Source organism: Pongo abelii, chromosome 1, assembly GCF_028885655.2.
Source record: "Pongo abelii isolate AG06213 chromosome 1, NHGRI_mPonAbe1-v2.0_pri, whole genome shotgun sequence".
Classification (NCBI taxonomy): domain Eukaryota; kingdom Metazoa; phylum Chordata; class Mammalia; order Primates; family Hominidae; genus Pongo; species Pongo abelii.
In genome coordinates, this window is record NC_071985.2 from 36,815,774 (window position 1) to 36,837,642 (window position 21,869).

Genomic DNA, 21,869 nt, shown 5'->3' on the forward strand with positions numbered 1-21,869 from the left:
CAGACGGGGTGGCGGCCAGGCAGAGGCGCTCCTCACCTCCCAGGCAGGGCGGCCAGGCAGAGGCGCTCCTCACTTCCCAGACGGGGCGGCCGGGCAGAGATGCTCCTCACTTCCTTCCAGACGGGGTGGCGGCCAGGCAGAGGCGCTCCTCACCTCCCAGACAGGGCGGCCGGGCAGAGGTGCTCCTCACTTCCCACACTGGGCGGCCGGGCAGAGGCGCTCCTCACCTCCCAGACGGGGTGGCCGGGCAGAGGCGCTCCTCACTTCCCAGACGGGGCGGCCGGGCAGAGGAGCTCCTCACTTCCCAGATGGGGAGGCCGGGCAGAGGCGCTCCTCACTTCCTCCCAGATGGGGTGGCGGCCAGGCAGAGGCGCTCCTCACTTCCCAGACGGTGTGGCGGCTGGGCAGAGGCGCTCTTCACTTCCCAGATGGGGCAGCCAGGCAGAGGCGCTCCTCACTTCCTCCCAGACGGGGTGGCGGCCAGGCAGAGGCACTCCTCACTTCCCAGATGGGGCAGCTGGGCAGAGGCGCTCCTCACTTCCTCCCAGACGGGGTGGCGGCCAGGCAGAGGCACTCCTCACCTCCCAGATGGGGCGGCCGGGCAGAGGTTCTCCTCATCTCCCAGACGGGGCAGCCGGGCAGAGGTGCTCCTCACTTCCTCCCAGATGGGGTGGCAGCCGGGCAGAGGCACTCCTCACCTCCCAGACGGGGCGGCCGGGCAGAGGTGCTCCTCATCTCCCAGACGGGGCAGCCGGGCAGAGGTGCTCCTCACTTCCTCCCAGACAGGGTGGCAGCCGGGCAGAGGCACTCCTCACCTCCCAGACGGGGTGGCCGGGCAGAGGCGCTCCTCACTTCCCAGACGGGGCGGCCGGGCAGAGGCGCTCCTCACTTCCTCCCAGACGAGGTGGCGGCCGGGCAGAGGCACTCCTCACCTCCCAGAGGGGGCGGCTGGGCAGAGGCGCTCCTCACCTCCCAGACAGGGTGGCCAGGCAGAGGCGCTCCTCCCTTTCCAGATGGGGCAGCCGGGCAGAGGCGCTCCTCACCTCCCAGACGGGGCCGCCGGGCAGAGGCGTTCCTCGCTTCCCAGACGGGGCAGCCGGGCAGAGGCACTCCTCACCTCCCAGACGGGGCCGCCGGGCAGAGGCGTTCCTCGCTTCCCAGACGGGGCAGCCGGGCAGAGGCGCTCCTCACATCCCAGACGATGGGCGGCCGGGCAGAGGCGCTCCTCACTTCCTCCCAGACGGGGTGGCAGCCAGGCAGAGGCACTCCTCACCTCCCAGACGGGGCGGCCGGGCAGAGGCGCTCCTCACTTCCTCCCAGACGGGGTGGCAGCCAGACAGAGGCACTCCTCACCTCCCAGACGGGGCAGCCAGGCAGAGGTGCTCCTCACTTCCTCCCAGACGGGGTGGCAGCCAGGCAGAGGTGCTCCTCACTTCCCAGACGGGGTGGCCGGGCAGAGGCGCTCCTCACATCCTAGACGATGGGCGGCCGGGCAGAGACGTTCCTCACTTCCTATACGGGATGGCGGCCGGGCAGAGGCGCTCCTCACTTCCCAGATGGGGCAGCTGGGCAGAGGGGCTCCTCATATCCCAGACGATGGGCGGCCAGGCAGAGACGCTCCTCACTTCCTAAACGGGGTGGCGGCGGGGCAGAGGCTGTAATCTTAGCAGTTTAAGAGGCCAAGGCAGGAGGCTGGTAGGTGGAGGTTGTAGCGAGCCGAGATCACGCCACTGCCCTCCAGCCTGAGCAACATTGAGCATTGAGTGAGCGAGACTCCGTCTACAATCCCAGCACCTCGGGAGGCCGAGGCAGGCAGATCACTCGAGGCCAGGAGCTGGAGACCAGCCCGGTCAACACGGCGAAACCCTGTCTCCACCAAAAACACAAAAACCATTCAGGCGTGGCGGCGCGCGCATGCAATCCCAGGCACCCGGCAGGCCAAGGCAGGAGAGTCACAGGAGCCCGAGGCAGGGAGGTTGCAGGGAGCCGAGATCACGGCAGCACAGTCCAGCTTCGGCAACAGAGGGAGACCGAAAAAAGAAGGAGAGGGAGACCGAAGAAAGGGGAGAGGGAGAGGGAGAGGGAGCCTCATCTGATTCTTAACAAAATGGGCCTTTCAGACTTAGATCACTTTTGTGCATAGATAAAAATGAAAGCATTAAGGAGAAGGAATTGGTGAATATATGTCTGGAGCAATAACTTCATCAGAACTGCCACGGTGATTGTAGGACCATTCTGATTCCAGAGGTATTAAAATGCAAAACACAATATTGAAATGCAAAACCCAACAAAATAATAAACAGCCTTGTACCTATCTCCTTGCTTAAGATCTAAAACAATTCCCAACACCACTGAAAGACTGTGTTCACCTCCTTGATCCAATCTCTTGCCTTTCCACCCCAGAGAAAACCACTGTCCTGAATTTTTCCCCACTCCCTTGGTTTTATTTTACCAAACATGTATCCAATATGTACCATATTATTTGTATTTGATCTTGTTTTTGAATTGTCCTGTAGGTAGAATTATATCTTATTCTGCAATTTGCTTTTTAAAGTTTTTGAAAGAGCAAAACTTATCTGTGCTAATACGCTAATATGTGTAGCTGCCATTTATTTGTCACTGCATATACTCCTCTCAATTCTGTTGATAGAAATTTAGGCAGTTTCCGGTATTATTTTACTATAAACTTTCTCATGGCTGTCTCCTGCAACGTGTGTTTCTTGGGAGTATACTTAGGAGTGGAATTGCTAAGTCTAGACAATGCTCCTCCCTGCTCTGGTTGCCAACACATGCTGCTGCTCCCTTACTCCCTCCTATGAATAGTGCAAGAGGGTAAGAGTTCTGTTCTTGCTTTGTCTTTGGATTTTCTAGGGTTGGGAGGGGGCAAGTTTATAAAAAGGATGGGGAGATGGTGGAGGTAGAGCTTCCAAGCTCCCAGCCTGACTTTCAGCCATAGTCCTGGCGAGCCAAAGCCAGGAAGGGGTTGAGGAAAGCTGGAGCACTCATCTGGGCTCTGCTGAGCATGGGTGTGAGGTGGGGCTCCCCTTGACTGGATCCTGGGGTCTCAGGCTGCAGCACAGTTGACATCACAGAATCCACTGTGAGGTCACTGCTGGGCTGTGGGACACAAAAATTCAGCCAGCAAGCCACTCTCAGATGTATGTTTCTTTATTTAAACGGCAGTAAAGAACACTGGAATAGGCTCTCCAGGGACACTCCCATGAGCTCTGGGCTCCTTTGCAGCTTCCAGCTCTGGGTCTTATTTAATGGGCTTCAAAGGTCACTTTGAACCAACCATCTCCAGCCCCTGGCCACCCTCTGCTGTCTCGGTGATGGCCACGTTGGTGCTCCTCTCCGCCATCTTAGCCATGATGTCCACATCTCTGCCATGTGGTGTGCCCACTGCTTTTGTAGTAAGGTTGGCTCTGACGTTCCTCAGGAAAGAGCTGATCCTGCCAAGTCCCTTGCTGGAACCGGAACTGGTGGTCGATAAGCTCCTCCCAGATTTGTGAGAGGTCCTGGACTCCTTTGAGATGGGCGTGTGGCTGACACCTTTATGCGAGTCCCCGTGCCTGCTGCTCCCTGGGCTGCCACAGCCTTTCTCCTTTTTGTCGTCTCTACTGGCTCTATGGCTGAATGAGGACCTGCTGGAGGACTTTCGGGCAATCTTGTCCCCCCTTGTTTTGTGGCGGCTTTCACCTGTCCTGAGGCGATGGGAACTCCTTCCGAGAGCCCTGTACTTTTCCCTTCTTTCCCTACCCTCCTTGCAGCCTTCAGCGCTGGCCTGGGTTCGCTCCCTTCCACGCTGTCCACTCAGGCTGCTCTTGCTCTGCCGGGTGGAGACGGGAGGTCCCGCTGCTGCATCCATGTCTGTTTCTGCAGCTGTCCTGCTGGTCAGTTCTACTCCTGCAATGGCCAGGCTCACGCTGCCCTCTCGGGGAAGGCTCATGGATGCGCTGGAAACATGCTCTGAGGACTTGCCTGCAGCCCCTGCCACAGCCACCTTCGTGCTGTTTGGAGCCATGCTGGCAGTGCCTGCAAGGGCCATGTTGCTTTTGTTTCCTCCTGCACCGATGGTGGCCGCCCCAGCTATGGCTGCGCTCACCTGTCTAGGGGCGGAATTGGCTGCTGCCACACTCAAGACACCTGCTACGGTGCCTGTTGCTGCCCCTGCAGCTGCCCCTGCTGCTGCCCCTGCTGCTGCCCCTGCTGCTGCTGCCTCTTTAATTGCCCCTGTTGCTGGCTCCTCAGCAAGCTCTGTAGATGTTTTGGGGATGGATACATTGAGCATGTTAGTGGGTTTGTGAAAGTCATGTTGGAGTCCCTCCCCTCCAGCATAAGCAGCAGAGGTGGCCCCACACACCTCAGAGACCATGTGGAGGCTCCGGATGCTGACCTGGTCCTGATCCCCCTTTCCTTGAAGATTCACGGCTCCCAGGCTCCTCCTGTCTTCCCGAAACACAGGCATCCACATCATGTCTTCAGCTGGAATGCCACAGGTACTGCTGTTACTCTCCATGGGTGGCTGCAAGAGGTAAATTAGTTTTTCCCAATAGGCAAAGAGGTCGTCCCGTGTGTCGAGAGCGGGACACAATTGCAGATAGCAAGATCTGCCAGTGGCAAACTTCAGGCGCAGCTGTTGTTTCTCATGGTCTTGAACAGAGATCCGTACAAACTTCAGGGGGAGAAGCCTGGTGAGCTCTAAGTTCTTTGCTGCCTTGCGTTTTTTTCTCTTGGTGGCCTGGCCATGTCCAGCATACTCTTCACAGCCGGTGGCTGGTCGCGCCAGTAGCATGACATCTGGGAGTGGGAGGATGGGGCTGGTGCGTGCAATGCCCATGGTCACCATACGGACACGGTTGTGCACATCAATCACTTCTCCCCTTTTGGTGATCTGGATAAAGTCGCTCTCAAATATCGGTGCATACTTGAATATATCATACTCCCCCTTGTACAGTTGTCGCTGCAGTTTCCCCATGGTGGTGTTGAACATGCTCATGCTGGAGCCACTCTGGGCCGTATAATACGGCAGCAGAGAATCACCATTCATGGTTGTGTTTCAGCACAACGGCAGCACTGGTGAGGCAGGTCTCTGGGTCTTCCTTGGCCTCGGTGGCAGATGAGGGACCAGTGGTGCTCCTGGGTCACAAAGATGTCTCTGCAGCTGGTCTCTCAATTCCACCCCACCCCACAGGCCCCCGCTGTTGCCTCAGAGCCTCTCAGAGGCCGGGGTGGGGGTAGGAGCACTGAAGATTGCTGTGGGAGGTGCTGTAAGGTGCCTGGACTCCAGACTCTTCCAAGACGTAGAGATGCAGGGTGGGCTCCAGAGAGGTTTTCTTCTGGGTCTAACCCCCTGACCTCCACCTCTGATTTTTTTAACTACAGTTTGTAGTCTCTCTCCCTGAGAGTCTACAAACTGTAGTCCTAGTGACAGGAAGTGACCACCCTCTCTGCCTAAGCCCCCTGTGCAGCCATATTTATCTTCTGCTTCCCTTTGTGACCTGTTGCTGTCACATACCCCTTTGTTCTCATCCCCCAGGCCAGGGCCATAATCCCCTCACTAATACTCCATTGCCCCCATAGAGGACAGCCCCACCCTGCCAGGTACTCAAGTGGGTGCCAAAATAAAAATTTTTCAAATGAGAAAATGTTGTGTGGTTGCTTCCCCTTCCTCAACCCCAATTCAAAAGATTCAGCAACCAGGCAGGGTCTATAGGAATGCAAGATGATGGGATAAATTTGAACCATTTAAGTACACGGTTTAAATTTTTTTTAACCTAGAATTCGCAGTCTTGGTTCTTAGCCCACTCTTCCATAAAATCTCAGTTCATGCTGACAATGCAAATCTTTGGTAATAACTTCAATCTTTAATAATAACATGAGAGATTTCTTCTCCTAGGTGCCATACTATGTATCAAACTCCATTCCAGTTTGATACTATTGCAACTCTTCTCATCTTACAGATAAAAAAACCGAAGTTGTGTAACTTACCTACATTCATAGAACTCGTAGGCAGTAGAGGCATTGTTTGAATACAGGTCTTGCTGCTTTTAAAGTCTTCCTTCTGAACCATTACAGAACTTACAAAAAAAGCTTGGGCAAGCCAAATAAGTTGCATAATTAATTCTGTGTGTGTGTGTGTGTGTGTGTGTGTGTGTGTATGCATGTTATGGAGAATCCAGGACAATCACTTCAGAAAGGGGCTGGGCTGAGTTGGGGATTAAATTATCCAGAGGGCCACCTCTATTCCTCTCCTCCATCATGTTTATACCAACATCCTGTGTCAGGGAGCCCAAATACTTTCTCAAGGCCCCCAGTGTTTGCCCCGTGCCTCTTCTTACCCCCTACCCTGTGAAATGCCAGGAGAAGAGGGTAAGATGGAAAGTGTGAGCTTACATTCCAGGATCCTATCAAAGGCCCTCCTCTACCAACCTCTCTACTATGCAGAAGTAGTTTGGAAGCCATTTACATCCATGGGGAACAGGTGCCACTATACCGCCTGCCTTGCCGTGCCCACAGAGCGAGCCCAGGAGTAAGTAATTTCCAAGCTGTTAACTGGAAGTTCTGAGAAGGAGCCCCTGCTTCCAACTCTCTTTTCTCCCAGCTTGACATTAGGCCTGAAATCCTACCTTAGAGATTCAGTCCTTGAAGATAAAGGCTAGCTCTTTCTTAACATACACACACCTATCTATCAACTGATGAATGGATAAACAAAAAGTATAGTATCCATACAACAGAATACTATTCAGCCATAAAGAGAAATAAGGTACTATTACATAATACGCTAGGCTGACACTTGAAAACATTATGCTAAGTGAAAGAAGCCAGCCGTATTGTGCGAAAGGCCACATATTGTATGATTCTATTTACATAAAATATCCAGCGCAGGCAAGTCCATAGAAACAGAAGACAGATTAGTGGTTGCCAGAGGCTGGAAGGAAGGGGAATGAAGAGTGACTCCTTAATGGGTACAGGATTTCCTCTGGGGAAAATGAAAAAGTTCTGGAACTAGATAGTAGTGGTTACACTGTATTGTGAATGTACTTAATGTCACTGAATTGTACACTTCAAAATAGTTACAATGGCAAATTTTTTGTATATCTTACCGCACACACACACAAATGTAAATACTCTTGTTTGAAACCATTGCTGTTGAAAACAAGCATAGGCTTCAGCTTTGGAAAAATCCACTGTGAGACCTGGAGCAAGTTACTGAGCTCTCCACTCCCTCATCTGTAAAATGGGGATAGCAGTTGTTGTGAGGATTAAATGGGATAATACATGTGAAGTGTTTAGTGTATTGTCCTCCTCAGTAAATGTTAGCTTCTGTTAGCATTATTCCTCAACAGTCCTTTTAACCTCAGTGTAAATTCCTTCCTGAAAGCAGTGTTTGATGAGACCGTGTTAAAATCTTCTGGAGTTAGAGCCACCATAAGAACACAGGATGCTCAGTGGGCAAATGTGACCTCCTTTCAGGCAGATTCTAACTGGAAACACTGTTCATGCCACAAAGAAACAGTACATGAACCCAACCAGAGGTTATGGGACAGGGAAGAGAGGAGAAAGCTTGATATGAGTTGGAATGTTGAGGGTTTATTCAAAGCCCATGGGGAGAAATTAGGATACAGATGGAAAATAGTATTTTAGTTAACAGAAAGTGGAAAGATTCCATTCCAGAACTCCTGTCCTGGGCCAGAACCCTTTAAAAGCTCTTGACTCTGAAACAGGTGTCAGGCCAGCTCTCAGGGAAAGCCAAGGGGGCAGGTGGAAGGCAAGAGAGAGGAGGGAGGGTGGCTTTCCACACCCTGGCAGTGTGACATCACCACTACCAACTGGAGACAGCTCAGTGCAAAGACACTGCCAAACCGGGTGCTTGATATTGGTGGTGGCCCCATCTAAGTTTATTCTCTCAGATTCCCCCACCTTCCCTTTCCTCTAAATGTGAAACAAAAGAAACTAAATGACTTGATGGTAAATGCATAGTCATCATCCTTTTTAAAATTAAAGTATCAAAGCATAAACTTGGCTACATAAAACAATTTTTAATGCATTTGTGATAGACCTTCATTTACACTTACCATATACATCAAGTTTTCTTGCCATAGCCACCATCCGCCCCCAACTTCCTTCCTCTCTAACCCATTGTTGTCCCTGGCAGCTTACAAATTGTCTTGCGTTTCATAATGGCTGGTGGCTGGTGCCTCTACCCATAACTAGAAGGTAAATGCAAGGGATGTTTTCCCCTCCACCAAGAAAAGGAACATAAATTATCTCCTGAAAGAAGTGCTGAATGGTATTAACATCAGATGGCTCTTGACAGGTTAGGAAAGACCCCTGATGTGCAATTAAGAGAGTAAAATGAAGACACCTGTGTCATAAGTGATCATTTAAAGGAACCATACATGAGGTCAAAGAAGTAGGCACAGAACTCATGTGAACGAATCTGACATTTAACGAAGACAGTGCCTCTCTGAAGAATGGCACCAGTAGCGAGTGGCCAGTTTTTATTTCTAGCCTGTAGAGAAGCACAAAAAGCAAGGGGGCCTGGCTCTCTTGCAGGCCTAAGGAATCATATGCCCTGGAAATTCCAGGAAATTCAGTGGAATACCCTTCTTTGAATTATCACACCCATGCTGTCTAAAATGGTTCTTTCTTTCTTCCTCCAGTACCCTTTCCCCTTCTTTTCTGATATGTATTTGCAACAATGAGACACACATTTAGACATGATAACAGATGTAACTCAAGTGAGTAACTCTCTGAGAGGAGTTCTGTGGCAGAATGTTAGGGGTCAAAAGTTCAAGCTGAACAACAGGTGTATGTTTTAGGTGTTTGTACATTCAGAGAAAATAATTAAGGTATCTAGCAATTCAGATTTTATATCAAAATTCTAAACACCAAACTGTTGATCTAAAGGATATATTCGGTGCCGTGTTTCAGGGTTTGTCAATGAGAAATTGAGCATAAGGTGCCCGAGACTGAGGAACAGGACTGAAAGCCAACTATCCCATCTAGTGATGCCCAAAGAGCAAAGGATGACATCTGGAGAAGTTTAAAGCTAGGCACCCCCCCATAATGGGGAGGGAAAGGCAGGCAATTGCTAGATCTCAGCAACCGATAGATTTAAATGAACAGAAACCAGCACAACACATGTTTACCGTGTCTTGGTTCCAATATTTATTATTCTGACAGGTTAGGAATACTAGGATAAATAAGTAATATTTTCTCTTACAGAAAATTGTAATGATACTATTGGGTACAATTAAACACTCTGAGAATTTCACAGAAACATCAGAATTTTAACAGACAGTAGCCAGCATCCTTGTGGCCAGTGTGAGTGACTTCTCACAGCTGCGAACACCCTGGGCCAGATTTCTTAAAACAGCTACATGACAAAAAACAATGCTATTGACATCCAATAATGCTAAAGCCTGGGCACCACCTAGGCTCCACTGACTGTGGTTTCCAAACATGTCTCCACTGACGGTGGTTTTCAACCACAAGGAAAGGAAAATGGAATATTCTTTGGCTCTTCCAGCCTAGACACAACTCCCGACCTAAGTCATTGAGTGGAGAGTCCTAACCCTTTGGAAGTTGAACTTTCTGCTTTCTTCCTGTGACTTTGGAACTGAGTTTGCAATAGAGGACCTGCCATCATGCTGCCCATGGATTTTGTGTTAACACTGGGAGAATTCTGTTCTCCAGGGGCTGACAAGCTCTTCTGGCCACCTGAATATCATGAGATACTGCACGTGGTGACAGCCCTGCCCCCCAAAACTCTTAGAAACCAGATCTGAGAAAAAGCATATAAAAGTCACATCAGTGTTGTGTGACACAAACATCAGAAGAGTACATTGCCTAGTTTTCTTGCACACAGAATTTCTGGACATAACAGCATATTTGCTAGAAAGCACAACCCTGGCCGTTGCACAACTTCACTAAATGCTGTTCTCACTCCACATCCCTTACGAGTGACAATGGTAGCCACGGTGAAGGAGATGGTCCCATCCCTCCCACCCAAGGTACAGACACTTCTGCATGAACCCTAATGGTGGGCATCCTGGTTTTTTGTAGAATCCAGATGAAAGGCGGGCAGGACACTAGCTGGGGGCCATCTGGAACATAAGAATGGCCAGTGTGTTAAGGCCTAAATCCTGGAGTTGAGGCAAAGATGCACTTGCCCTGGTCCAAGACCCACTCTGGGGCAGAATGGGAAGGGCCCGCTGAATCACTGCAGGCCCTCCCGCCTTGATGGTTCTCTGCTGCTGGGATTCTAGAGGTACACAGGAAGACAGCTCTCCAATGGCTTCAGGGTTTTGGGTATAAAATGAGGATTCAATGAGGACTCCCCAATCGCCCCCATACCACGACTGCTTAGCTCTGCAATGTTCCTTCTTTTATCTGTTGGATAAAGAGGTTTCTCTCATCTTCTGGAGTCCTCCCATTCTGAGCCCGGACAATACACGTGGGCCGATGAAGGTTGAGCATGTATATCAAATGCTGCTTCTCGTTCTTGAGCTCCTCAATCTGAGCCTTCAGTTCAGCATTCACACTTTCCAGCTTCTCCGACTCCTGGGGGACAAGCAACAGAGGCATCAAGAAAGGAGCCAAGGGCCAGTGAGGAGGGGGTGGCCTGGGCTGCTGCCTGGATGCAGGGGTGTACCTGGGACACCCTGGGGCTCATCAAGCTGGGAGAGGAAGATGGGAGATGGGAGAGCAGCACTGGGTTTAGGAAAATGCAGACCCACTTCTTCAGAGAAGCCCTGGTGATGCCACAGAGGTGGCCTGTGACTCTGCTAATACTGAAGCTGCAGTTCAGATACCTCATTTGCATGAGTCAACAGCCCATATGCAGGTCTTCTGGACCCAAAAGGGCCTTGGGAGCTGGGGAGAAATCCAGACTTATGGTGGCTTAGTCGATTCTGAGTCACAGATCTCAATGAGAAGCTCATCTCCCCAGAAAAAATGTATATGGCAACACACAAAATTCTCTAATTTTCACTGATCCCCTGAAGCAATCAACAGAACTTTTGGGGATCTGTGGGACGTGGGTTAAGACTCTGTCCTGTCCTGTCCACATTTGGAGGAGGGACACAGCCACTGGAAAGACTGCTGAGCACCACCGGCCACCCTGCTTGCCCACAAAAGCTATTTCCCCTAGTGTCTCTCAAGGCGGGCCGGCTGAACGCAGCCAGGGGCTCAGCTTACTGGCTAAGCTAGGGAGAAGGGCTCTAGAGTTAGGAACCAGACAAGAATGCAAAGCAAGTGTAACCACTGCTTGTGGATTAAGGAAATAACTTGTTTGAAGAGATTAATTAAAGGCTTTTCATAGTGAGCCAAATGAGAGCTGGCAGCTTCCTTTTCTCAGGAAAACAGTCAAGTGAAGCCTCTTTAACTGGGCTGGCATGTCCTGCAGCCTGGAAGCTGATGGACATGTATGAACCGGCCGAGGCTGCTGGGAGTCGGGCATCAGACGAATTCACACACCTGCTTTTATACATCCACAGTCACATCCATTGCGTTAACTGCTTTGCCACCTCCTCATTCTGCAACTGGCATTTCTGCTACCAGCTACAAAGCACTTCTTGGGAAACTATAACCAAGTAGGGGGTTTTCTAACTCTTCTTCTGATAGCCACATGAAGCTGGTGAGGACAGGCGTGAGCGAGAGGAAGGGTAAGGCTAGAAGGCACTCACTTTCTGCAGGCACTCCGTCTTCTCCTTCTTCTTGTTTCGGCACTTTGCAGCTGCAATCTTATTTCTTTCTCGTCGCCTCTTTTTCCTTTCATCTTCTTCAGGGGCTACCTATAAAATCCAAAAGGAACACATTTAAAGGGTAGTAAGAAATGCCACCTATCTCAAATACACTGCCTTTTACTGCCAGCAAAAGCTGACAGACAAGGGCAATGCTAGCGCTAAAAGACCCTGAAAAACTAAAGCTCTAGACTTTTGTGTGAAAACCCCTACACACACATACACACACACACACACACACATGAGTGAACAAAAATCAAAGTTAAAATTATACCGGCAATATACTAGTAAATTAAAAGTTAGCCAATTTTAAAACTGCATTTGGATTTTGAGATGAGGATAATATGCAAATTGATAACTATTGGTACTAACTGTAATCATTTAAAGCTGAAACAGATTCTGTTTGGTAAACACCTCCTTTCTTTGAGAACCAGGGATGATCTCAGGATCATTACCTAGCCACCCTCTCCCAGCCTCTTCTTCGATTCAAGACCCAAGGGCAACCTCATTCACCTCTGACTTCACCTGGAGCATCAGAGCACCAGCTTCCCAAATTTGGGAGAAGCCCATGATGCTTCTGCAGAAAAGGCATCTAAGCCCATTCCCAACCAAAGTGGCATTAATCGGCCCATGCTGGGGTGCCACCTACAAGTGGTGAACTAGGGCAGTCTTTTAGGTCAGTCCCACTACTCCTTGCCCAAAGGCTGCAATCATGCCAGTTTAGTAAGCGTGAAACTCTTCCACGTGCCACCACGAGGGAAAGGCCACAAAATGGTGGAACCCCAGCTCTGACATCCTTAAGCCACTATGGCATCACCAGAAGCCGCCTCCCAGACTTCTCACCATGTTTATTATTCCAGGGGTCTTACGCAAGGTTGCCAAGTGTGGAACAGTGCAAGTGTGTGAGACAGAAGTGAACCTGGAGCAACACCTGGTCCCAAGGCTGTGAACATTGCTACAGGGAAGGGTGGGGCAGGCTGCCTGGTCCTTGCTCTACTGTCTGGGTGCTTGGGTCCTAGTAGTGATAAAAACAGGGACCACCACACTCCATGCTTCTTCAGAACAACTGGACACAGAAGGCGGCCTCATCCTGACTCATGGTTTTAAGTGCCATCTATATGCGGATAATTTCCAACTCTATTATCTCTAGCCCAGACTCTCCTCTGAACTCCAGACTCACATATCCAACTGCCTGCTTGACATCTCCACAGGGGTCTGCAGAATAGGACAGACCTCCTACTCTTGCCACAACCCTAACCCCTATAATCCCAAATCTCAGCAGCAAATGGGCGCTCCATTCTTACAGCTATGCTGGCCAGAAAACTCAGTCACCCTTGAGTCTTCCCTTTCTCTCATACCCCACATCCAATCTATCAGCAAATCAGCTTTACCTTCAAGTCAGATCCAAAGCCAACCACTTCTCAGCACCTGCACTGCTCCCTCCTGCTGCAGGCCCCCTGACTCAGGTGGATTCCTGCCACAGCCTGCTTTCTGTGCACTCAGCTTCTGTCTTACCCCTACTGCCCATTCTCAACATGACAGCCAGGGTGATCATTTAAAAATATAAATCAAGCCTGGGCGTGGTAGCTCACGCCTGTAATCCCAGCACTTTGGGAGGCCAAGGTGGGCGAATCACCTGAGGTCAGGAGTTCGAGAAGAGCCTGGCCAACATGGAGAAACCCCGTCTCTACTAAAAAAAATACAAAAATTAGCCAGACGTGTGGCGGGCACCTGTAATCCCAGCTATTTGGGAGATTGAGGCATGAGAATCGCTTGAACCTGGGAGGCAGAGGTTGCAGTGAGCCAAGATCACGCCACTGCACTCCAGCCTGGGTGACGGAGCAAGACTCTGTCTCAAAAAAAAAAAACGTGTATGTGTGTGTGTCTGTGTGTGTGTGTGTGTGTGTGTGTCGAATCTTGTTGCTTCTCTGCTCAAAAGCCTTCTGTGGTTTCCCACCTCATTCTGAGCACAGGGTTGCCTCTATACAACAATAATCTGTAAGACTCAATATGACCAGCCCCTATTTATCTCCCGCCCCTATACTCTGCCCACTGCACAGCCCATCAGGCACCGACACTCCCACCTCAGTACCCTTAATTTCTTTTACCAGATACCCACGTGGCTTCTTCCCTCTCCTCTTTCCTTCTTCCTTTCCTTTTGACCTCTGCTCGAAAGTCACTATCAGTGAATCCTTCCCTGACTTCCTAATTTAAAAAAGCAACCCCGGCTGGGTGCGATGGCTCATGCCTGTGATCCCAGTGTTTTGGGAGGCTGAAGCAGGAGGATCACTTGAGCCCAGGAGATTGAGGCTACAATGAGCCGTGATCACCCCACTGCACCCCAGCCTGGGTGATGGAGCAACACCGTCTCTAAAAGCGAAATGAGTCTTGCTCCATCACCCAGGCTGGAGTGCAGTGAGGTATCACGGCTCATTGCAGACTCAACCTCCTGGTTGAGGTCCTCCCGCCTCAGCCTCTCAAGTAGATGAGACTATAGGCCATGTACCACCTTGCCCAGCTAATATTTTTATAGAGATTGGGTTTCATTGTGTTGCCCAGGCTGGTCTCAAACTCCTGGACTCAAGCGATAATCCCACCTTGGCCTCCCAAAGTGCTGGGATTATAAGCGTGGGCCACCATGACTGGCCTGAAAAGTTTTTAAACCCAGCAACCCCATCCCCTACCCGTTCTCTCTGCCCCGCCCCCTGCTTTTTTCTCCTTTGCACTCATCTCTTAACGTGTATTTACGTATGTTATGTATTGTCTGTCTCCTCCCAGGAGAAGGTAAGCTCCCTGAGGGCAGTGGTTTTGTTTGTTTCACTCTCAACAACAGCCCCCTGCCTAGAACATGCCCAACACACAGTGGCTGCGAGCAAAACATGTGCCGAAAGAATGAACACCTATGGTAGAACCCACCTCGGCTTTTGTGACGGACACCCCGAGGGGTCTGTCGCTGACAGTGACTGACTCCAGCGCAGAGGACATCCGGTGGCAGAGGTGCTTGTTCTGGATGGCAAACCTCAGCTCTTCCTTGACAAAGGGCGTCAGGTTAGCAAAATCCTCAAACACCAGTGATCCAGGAGGGGACAGGCAGGGGACAATGGCAGAAGCACTCACTTCCGAGGCAGAGACCTGGCCTGGGTGTTGAAGCATCATTTTGCTGAAAGACACATTGAAACCCAAACTGTTTCAGGGGCTCTGGGGCATGGGATCAAGTCCCCCTCCCCCACCAGACCTCCAACACCAGAGCCCCACCCTCAAAGAAAAGTCCCATAAGCCCTTGGGTTTCTGTTTTGTTTTCATTTCATGCCATCCTCATCTTAAGTAAAACAGGTTCTTAAAATACACACAGCTCAGTGACATGAACAAAATGCCTATTTGAAATTTATAAGGGATGATGTTTCAGGCTACTCTGAATTCACAAGATCTATGAGTTTTGGCTGGTGTGCCTATGTGCCAATGTGGCCACAAACAGTCCTGAAAGAGGAAGAACATTTTTTAAAAATCAGTGAGGCCATTTTAAAAATCATGAGTAATCTCATTTTCAGCCTCTTTTTTTTTTTTTTTTTTTGTATATTACTCAAAATAAAGTTTCTTTCACTTTAAAAAAAAAAAGCCTCTTTTTCAAAGAGGCTTGACATCAAGCTGAAACTATCAGTGAGTGGAAGTAAAAGCAAAAAGTGGGGAATCCTTGAATTTAGCAAATACATCTCTGAAGTTTCTCCCCCGGAAGTTGGGCCCAAGCAATGGGAATGAGAAAGGTAACTGTACCCAGGTGCGTTTCTTCACCCCAGACTTTGGCAGGGGATGGGGAGGTGGATTCTTAAGGTTAAGGTTGGCAAAGCAAAAGGTCTTAAAGAAAAGTGAGGCACCGTATTGTGGGGGAGTTGTTCAGGCCTTTGGTATAGGGATAGACTTAGGCTGGGTGTGGGGGCAGGGAACCCTGGGGCTGGCTCTGGCACTAAAAAGCAGTGACTTGAGCTAGTCATTTCAGCTCTCTAGGACCCAGTCTGTGTCTGGTAAATGACTGACACCTCCTCCAATGCAAGCATTGAGTCTCCACCATTGCTTTACCCAGAGCCTGGCCCAGTGCCTGACTCGCCATGCCTCATTGGCCAACTGAATAAATGAAGTGGGGATGGGGTCATCAAATCAAATGGCCCCCACGGTCCAAGGTTACCTTTCTCATTCCCATTGCTTGGGCCCAACTTCCGGGGGAGAAGCTTCACTAATGTATTTGCTAAATTCATCTCCCTCTATTATTCTATAGCTCAGTGAACCCAAAAGGATGACAAAAGGAAAATAAAGAGTAGAAATAGTGACAGTTCCATGGCCCCAATTTGGAAGAGTCCCCCATAAGTCTTGGCCTGCTGTGTACTCCCTCCAGCGGTGGCCATTCCTCCTCCACCCTGCAGTTGGTTCCCAAGGGGCAATGAGTATAGGGATGAGTGTAGGATGAGTGTGGTCTGGGCATTCCTCTCAACCGGGGATCTGTGGTCATTAGCGCAGTCCAGACAGAGAAGAAGCCCTTTGGCAAGTCTCGAACATTTAAGGAGTGCCTCCTTCATACCAGAAACCTTAGGGGCACTATCTAATTTAATCCTCATGAGAACCCAGTGAGTTAGGATCTAGCTGCCTTTTATAGATGAGATAATTGAGGTTTAGACAAACCAAGTCATTTGCCCAAATTCACAGAATTAATATGGGGCAGCATCAGGATTTGGAATTAAGTTACTTTGGCTCCAGGATTCATGCCCTTAATTTTTACATTGCAAAAAACGAACAAATATTATTCTACATTACAAAAACAAACAAGCATTATGTCATATTGCACAAACAAACAAAAAACCAGAGCAAATTTTTTGGGGGCAGGACTTAAGGTAGGTGGGAGGCCTGGAAATGAAGTGATGGAGGGGAGGCTAAGTAAAGATTCCTCGGGATAAATTGAACTCTGTTTAATGAACTGCTGATCTTTATGTCAGGGTGCATACCCATGCTGCTTGCTACCTGCCTTCTGGGAGTGTGAGCAAGTGGGTCTCTTATCCACAAAATTCCCAGACTGAGGTCAGAAGATGAAGATTTGAAGCCCACTTACTCCATTACGTGTTATCATTGTACCTCCCAGTGGCTTTTTCTCCTCTGTTAAAGAGGGCTTGTAACAATCGCCCTATTTTCCCATAATATCCTATGAGGAATTGAGGAACTAATACATGAATGTGCCCTGGAAAACATTCTTTGGCCAGGAGCTCCATGATTACTAGGCCTCCCAGAGATCTCTCCAGCCCAGGGCTAGCTCTCTGACAGAGGCTCTGTGGGGTCCAGGAAGGAGGGCAGCTGGTCACCCGCTTTGATCTCAAAGGCTTCTGAATAGAATACCCTGACTTCAAACTCCCCCTGGAGATCTAACATACACCAATGGAGGCAAGACTTCCAGGCCAATGAAATCTGCCCTTGACTAGTCAAAGAAACCCAGGCTATGTAGGTAATTCTTTTCCCAAAGCCCTGTGTCATGAGTCAGAACTGAAGTTCTTCTCTCAATTTAATCCTATAATCTTAGGATGCTGGGAGGATACTTGTCGCTGTCAGGCAATAAACTCTGAGAAACTAGCCTTCTAAAGCCAGAGGCTTAAGATGCTCCCATGCATTCATGTTTCCCTTCCCTTTCCAACTTTATTAAAAACTCAGTGATTCAGGGATGACATTCAGAGCTACCACTGGGCTGGTCTTTGTTCGGAGGCCTGGATGGCTCCCTTCTACACGGGTACTTTGAATTCCACTGCACTAGAGTGTAGTTCCATTTTGCCACCCAACTAGGTTTATTAATGAGCTCTCAGGGCTTGGGGTCTGCTGTTTATGACTCCCGCCCCCCACCCTTCTTCTTATGTAAAGTCAGCAGTCCCAATGAAAGAAGCTGAAGAATGTCAGTGGTATGGAATGCTTTTATGAAAAGCATTGGGTGGGCTTCCTTGGGGACATAAATGGTTGTAAAAATGTTAAAAGCCTTTCAGAGAATAAAACAGATGTATCTGTCGAGATTTGGGTTTTCTCGGCACTAGGCTAAAGCTTAACTTCTTGGGATACTTTCTAGTTATTCCTTTACTCAGTCTCTTGAGGTATGATTCAGCCTAGACTACGGCTGTGTCCCCACAAGGAAATGAAGTTAAATCTCCATACAATTTTTCAGAAAGTTGAGATCCTCAAACATCCTGGTCATTGAAAAAAATTGTTTGGGGACCTCAGATCAGAGTTGACTTTCTATGCTGATCATAAAATTGTTCAGACTTGCTACCAAGAACTTGCATTTTGTTTCTGCTTGATTATTTCCAATCAGAAATCATGTTGTATCGTTGGCAGTTTCATCATTTTCAAGAAAGTGAAAGTTTACTCATGTATTCCTTTAACTGGAAATTCAGCTCCCAGATTTTTATTTCCTAGTAGCTACAGCTACATTGAATTTTCACTTTTAATTTTCATCCTCTTTCCACGAAGCATTGCTCGCTAACCATCTTATGTTACTAGGAAGCCAATACTGGCCTTTCACTAACTCTTCATAGCTTGGTCTTCCTCCCAGACCTCTTGAAGAGGTGCAAAGCTGGGCATCAAGGGCCAGAGACAATGTTTCTAAGCCTATCAGTGCCACTCATAAGCTGAGCACCCACCAACAAATCACTTAGGCTTTCTGGGCCTCTCATTCTCTTCCTCTGTAATTTGAGATCAAAACTCCCTGCCCCAAAGGACTGTTGAGAAGGACATATGAGATTTACATACACACTGGGTAGTCATTACCACTGTGACTCCATCTTCTCCATTTCAGGAAAAATTCATTCTGTTGTTATCAATTCAATAAAGCCCTGTTAGTGAGGAATTAACTGGAATCTTCAAGACATTCAGGTCAGTCAGAGCCTCTTTTGTACTCTCATTGACCCCAAGTTCTTGACAGACCAGGTAGGTTTCACCCCACTATTTGCTGACACCAGCATTTCTCCATTACGTATTTGAAAGAGAACCAGTTCTCACATATAAACCATTTCTCCCTTGGAAAGCTTCTGAGGCATCTTGGCTATGTCCTTCCTCCTCCCCTGGCTGGGTAACACTTGAAGCCACCGGCCCTGTCCCATGCCCAGCCAGTTTTAAAAAGGAAGGAATCATGGACTCTATCTAATGGAAATCACGCCCTCTCAATATTAGAATCATCTAGGTCAGATTCTCATTTTATAATGAGTACATTGGTCCAGGGAGGTAAAAATGACTTCCCTGAGGTCATAAAGCTGGTGAGTGGCTCAGCCCATGCCAAGCTGCTGACCACCCACCGACTGCTCATTTTGCTCCATCACCAATAGGTATCGACCGCCTCAAGGGATCAACCAACAAGGCAACCAGAGAACAGAGCCATTAGCCAGGTAGATAAGGGGTCAAGAGTCCTGGCACCTGGTACCAACCACAGAGGAGACTTTGACAGGACTGAGACAGGGAGGGGCTATCGAAGAAAAGGGCCATGGAGAAAAAGGAATTCTATAACGGCTAAAGGGCAAGGAGGAAGAGAAAGAGAAAAAGAAGGCTCCCATCACTGCCACAGATGCTGGGTGCTGTATCTTATCCCCACTACGGGCGTGGGGTGCTGCCTTCTTTGCTGTCTCTGAAACCATTCCGACAGTAACTGCAATCCTCACCCCATCCCATCTTTGTCCAGGATATCCTCAAAGCAGGAGCCTGTATGTTGTTGCATTATTCTACAACCAATGCTAACTGCAAAACAATGGGGACAGTAATATCAATTTTTTGCCTTCACTTTAAGTTGCGGAGACAGAAACTTCGAATAGAAGATATGACTGTCACCTACAACGAAAGGGGTACACTGAGAGAACATCCAGATTTTCTGGCTTTCCTTTTTTTCTGGGTTCATCAAGGATTTAGTAACTATTTTATTTGTAAGAAAGCATATGTGACCTATGCAATGAAATTAGGGAAAAGAAAATGTTTAGGAGGAAAGGAAGTAGATGAGAGATGAAAATGAGAGTAGGGGAGCAGAGAAGGAGAACGAATCCAGTGGAAAGAAAGCTGGTGAGGGAAAAGATGCCCTGCAGAAAAGTCCCCTTTCCCCCACTGTCTGGACACTGGTGAATGACATTAGATAGAGACCCACCCCATTCAAGTCCCCTCACTGGCTCCTTTCCTCCCCACTACACCACTCCAGAATCTGAAAATCTCCAGACAGAAAGGATCTTAGTAGTTATCTGGTCCAACCACTGCATTGTGCCCTCCAACACGCAGAGGGGGCCGGTACTGCCCATGTGCCCCTATTTGCCGGCTCCGCATACTGAGGCCCAACGACATCGATTGCAGTGTAAGCGCTCAGAGTCCTGGCACTAGACCACAAAGCCATTCTCTCAAATATCTGCACAACTGGCTCCACACCCTCGCTTCCCCGCCACGGTGGGTCTCCCGCGGACCCGCCGAAGGAAAAGCCAAAGTGAGAGTCCCAGGTGTGTGGGAGTCCCGGGCTCGGGGTCAGGACACCAGCCGGTGCCGGGAGCCCTCCCCGTCTTCCGCCCCGGGACAGCGCGACACCAGCGCTCGCCACTTGCAAGCTTATCCCAGCTAACTTTTTCTCGGGGTTGCCTTCACGGTCCTGCCGCCAGTGCTGCGGGATGCCCAGGGCGACCCCCAGCGGCCGCGCCCGCGACGCCGCCAGCCCTCCCGCCCCTTCCCCATTCATTCCTCTCGGCGCGTGGGGCAGCCCTCCCGCGAGCCTCCGGGCTTCGTGCCTCTCTGCCCACCCCGGGAAGGATCGGCTCCACAGTGCCGTGTCTCGAAGCGAGGGATGGAGCGGGACGTCGAGCGGGGCAGCCTCGGACACCCCAGCGCACCCGCCCACCCACCTTACGCCCTCTCCCAGCCGGGCAAGCCAGCGCCGTCGGCGGAGAGAAGCGGCGCTCGAGGCTGGCGGCAGAGTGGACGCCCGACCTCCGTCACCAGGAAACTTTCGCGCCCCAAGTCAAAAGAGAAAGTTAGTTCTTTCGCTTTGCGGGAAACTTTTCGAAGCGCCGAGGAGCAGCGGTGGCTTAGAAGAAGTTTAAGCCAGAGTTATTTCCAAGCCAGAGGCTGCGGGCTCGGATCCGGGGTGGGTCAGGGGTCGGCGGACTGGTTACTTAGAGGGGCGCGAAGGGAATGAAGGCGAGCAGCCCTCGTCGCGCTCACTCCCTCGGCTTCCAGCGCTCACCTCCAGGCTCCGCTCGGGGCGGCCAGGGTCCGGAGGACGGGCAGGGCCGGGACGGGGTCGGGCGGGCTGTTTGTCTGGCCGGCGGGCGAGCACCGAGGACTCACGGCCGGCGCGCGGGCTGAAGGGTGCGCTCGGGCGGCGGCGAGAGAAGAGAGCTGTGCAGTGCGCGCCTGGCTGCGTGCGACTGTGACTTGGAGAGCGTTGCATCACCCCTTTTATAGCCCTCAGGCTGGCGGCGCGGTCGTTTACTCCGTGTTGCCAGTCCCAGGCTGACGTAATGCTATTAATAGCTTCCCGGGAGAACCGGCCGAACGGAGCGGAGGAAGGGGGGTGGGGGAGGGGCCAAGGCGGGGCGGAAGGCGGGTGGAGAGGGGGGGCACTGGTGATGCAAGTTCGGGGAGGAGCCAGCCCAGGCGCGTTCCCCCAGCCTCGCTCACTGAGACACGCACCAGCCCGCCCTCTCTCTCCATATCAGGACCGGAGCCTCCCGGGATAGCCGCCAGATGTGCGTACTCGCTGCTGCGTGTTCCAGGCATGACCAATGGTGCCCAAGCCAGCGGCATGACTCCACCGCGCTGGCATCTCTCCCTCCGCTAGGTTGAGGAGCGGGGGGGCGGGGAAGGTGGGGAGGCGGGTCCCGGCCCCAGCCCAGACTAGGTGAGGCTGGGAAGCGGGCACGACCTTTCTCTAAAATGCGTGGTCATTTTCTGGAGCTTCAGGAAAATACCCCCTCCCCCACTGGCCTCCTACTTCTCTAGCAGGGGCGGAGTAGGGGCAGAAGCTTTAGTCTGTGGTGTGGGGAAGGTGTCCAAAGTCACCCTTCGGTGTATCCACGCCGTTACCCGCCGGGTGTGACCTCCGCAGCGGGGACCGCGAGAAGCCCGCCGGTTAACACAAAA

At 50.5% G+C, this 21,869-nt stretch overlaps 2 protein-coding genes across 3 annotated transcripts; both read right to left on the reverse strand.

The window, feature by feature from the left end:
• Positions 1 to 3,152: 3,152 nt before the first annotated feature.
• GARIN4 (golgi associated RAB2 interactor family member 4) lies at positions 3,153 to 5,640 on the reverse strand. The gene has a single exon (XM_002809480.5). It carries the CDS (start codon positions 5,048 to 5,050, stop codon positions 3,281 to 3,283), a length of 1,770 nt encoding a protein of 589 aa, XP_002809526.3. The 5' UTR covers positions 5,051 to 5,640; the 3' UTR covers positions 3,153 to 3,280.
• A 3,510-nt stretch (positions 5,641 to 9,150) lies between these two features.
• ATF3 (activating transcription factor 3) lies at positions 9,151 to 21,587 on the reverse strand. 2 transcript variants are annotated; one of them, XM_009237891.4, is made up of 4 exons: positions 20,971 to 21,587; positions 14,667 to 14,910; positions 11,694 to 11,801; positions 9,151 to 10,569 (listed from the first exon to the last, which is right to left on the reverse strand). In XM_009237891.4, exons 2-4 carry the CDS (start codon positions 14,904 to 14,906, stop codon positions 10,372 to 10,374), a joined length of 546 nt encoding a protein of 181 aa, XP_009236166.1. In that variant the 5' UTR covers positions 14,907 to 14,910; positions 20,971 to 21,587; the 3' UTR covers positions 9,151 to 10,371. The 2 variants fall into 2 exon arrangements, with proteins under 2 accessions (XP_009236166.1, XP_054376818.1); XM_054520843.2 differs by having other exon boundaries at positions 20,630 to 21,207.
• Positions 21,588 to 21,869: the final 282 nt, after the last annotated feature.

Coding starts and splice junctions, on each gene's coding strand:
- ATF3 (XM_009237891.4), bottom strand. CDS start 14,906: ATGATGCTTCAACACCCAGGCCAGGTCTCTGCCTCGGAAGTGAGTGCT. Junction 11,802..14,666: donor TGTCCGTCACAAAAGCCGAG/GTGGGTTCTACC, acceptor TGGATTTTATAG/GTAGCCCCTGAAGAAGATGA. Junction 10,570..11,693: donor AGACGGAGTGCCTGCAGAAA/GTGAGTGCCTTC, acceptor CTTGTCCCCCAG/GAGTCGGAGAAGCTGGAAAG.
- GARIN4 (XM_002809480.5), bottom strand. CDS start 5,050: ATGAATGGTGATTCTCTGCTGCCGTATTATACGGCCCAGAGTGGCTCC.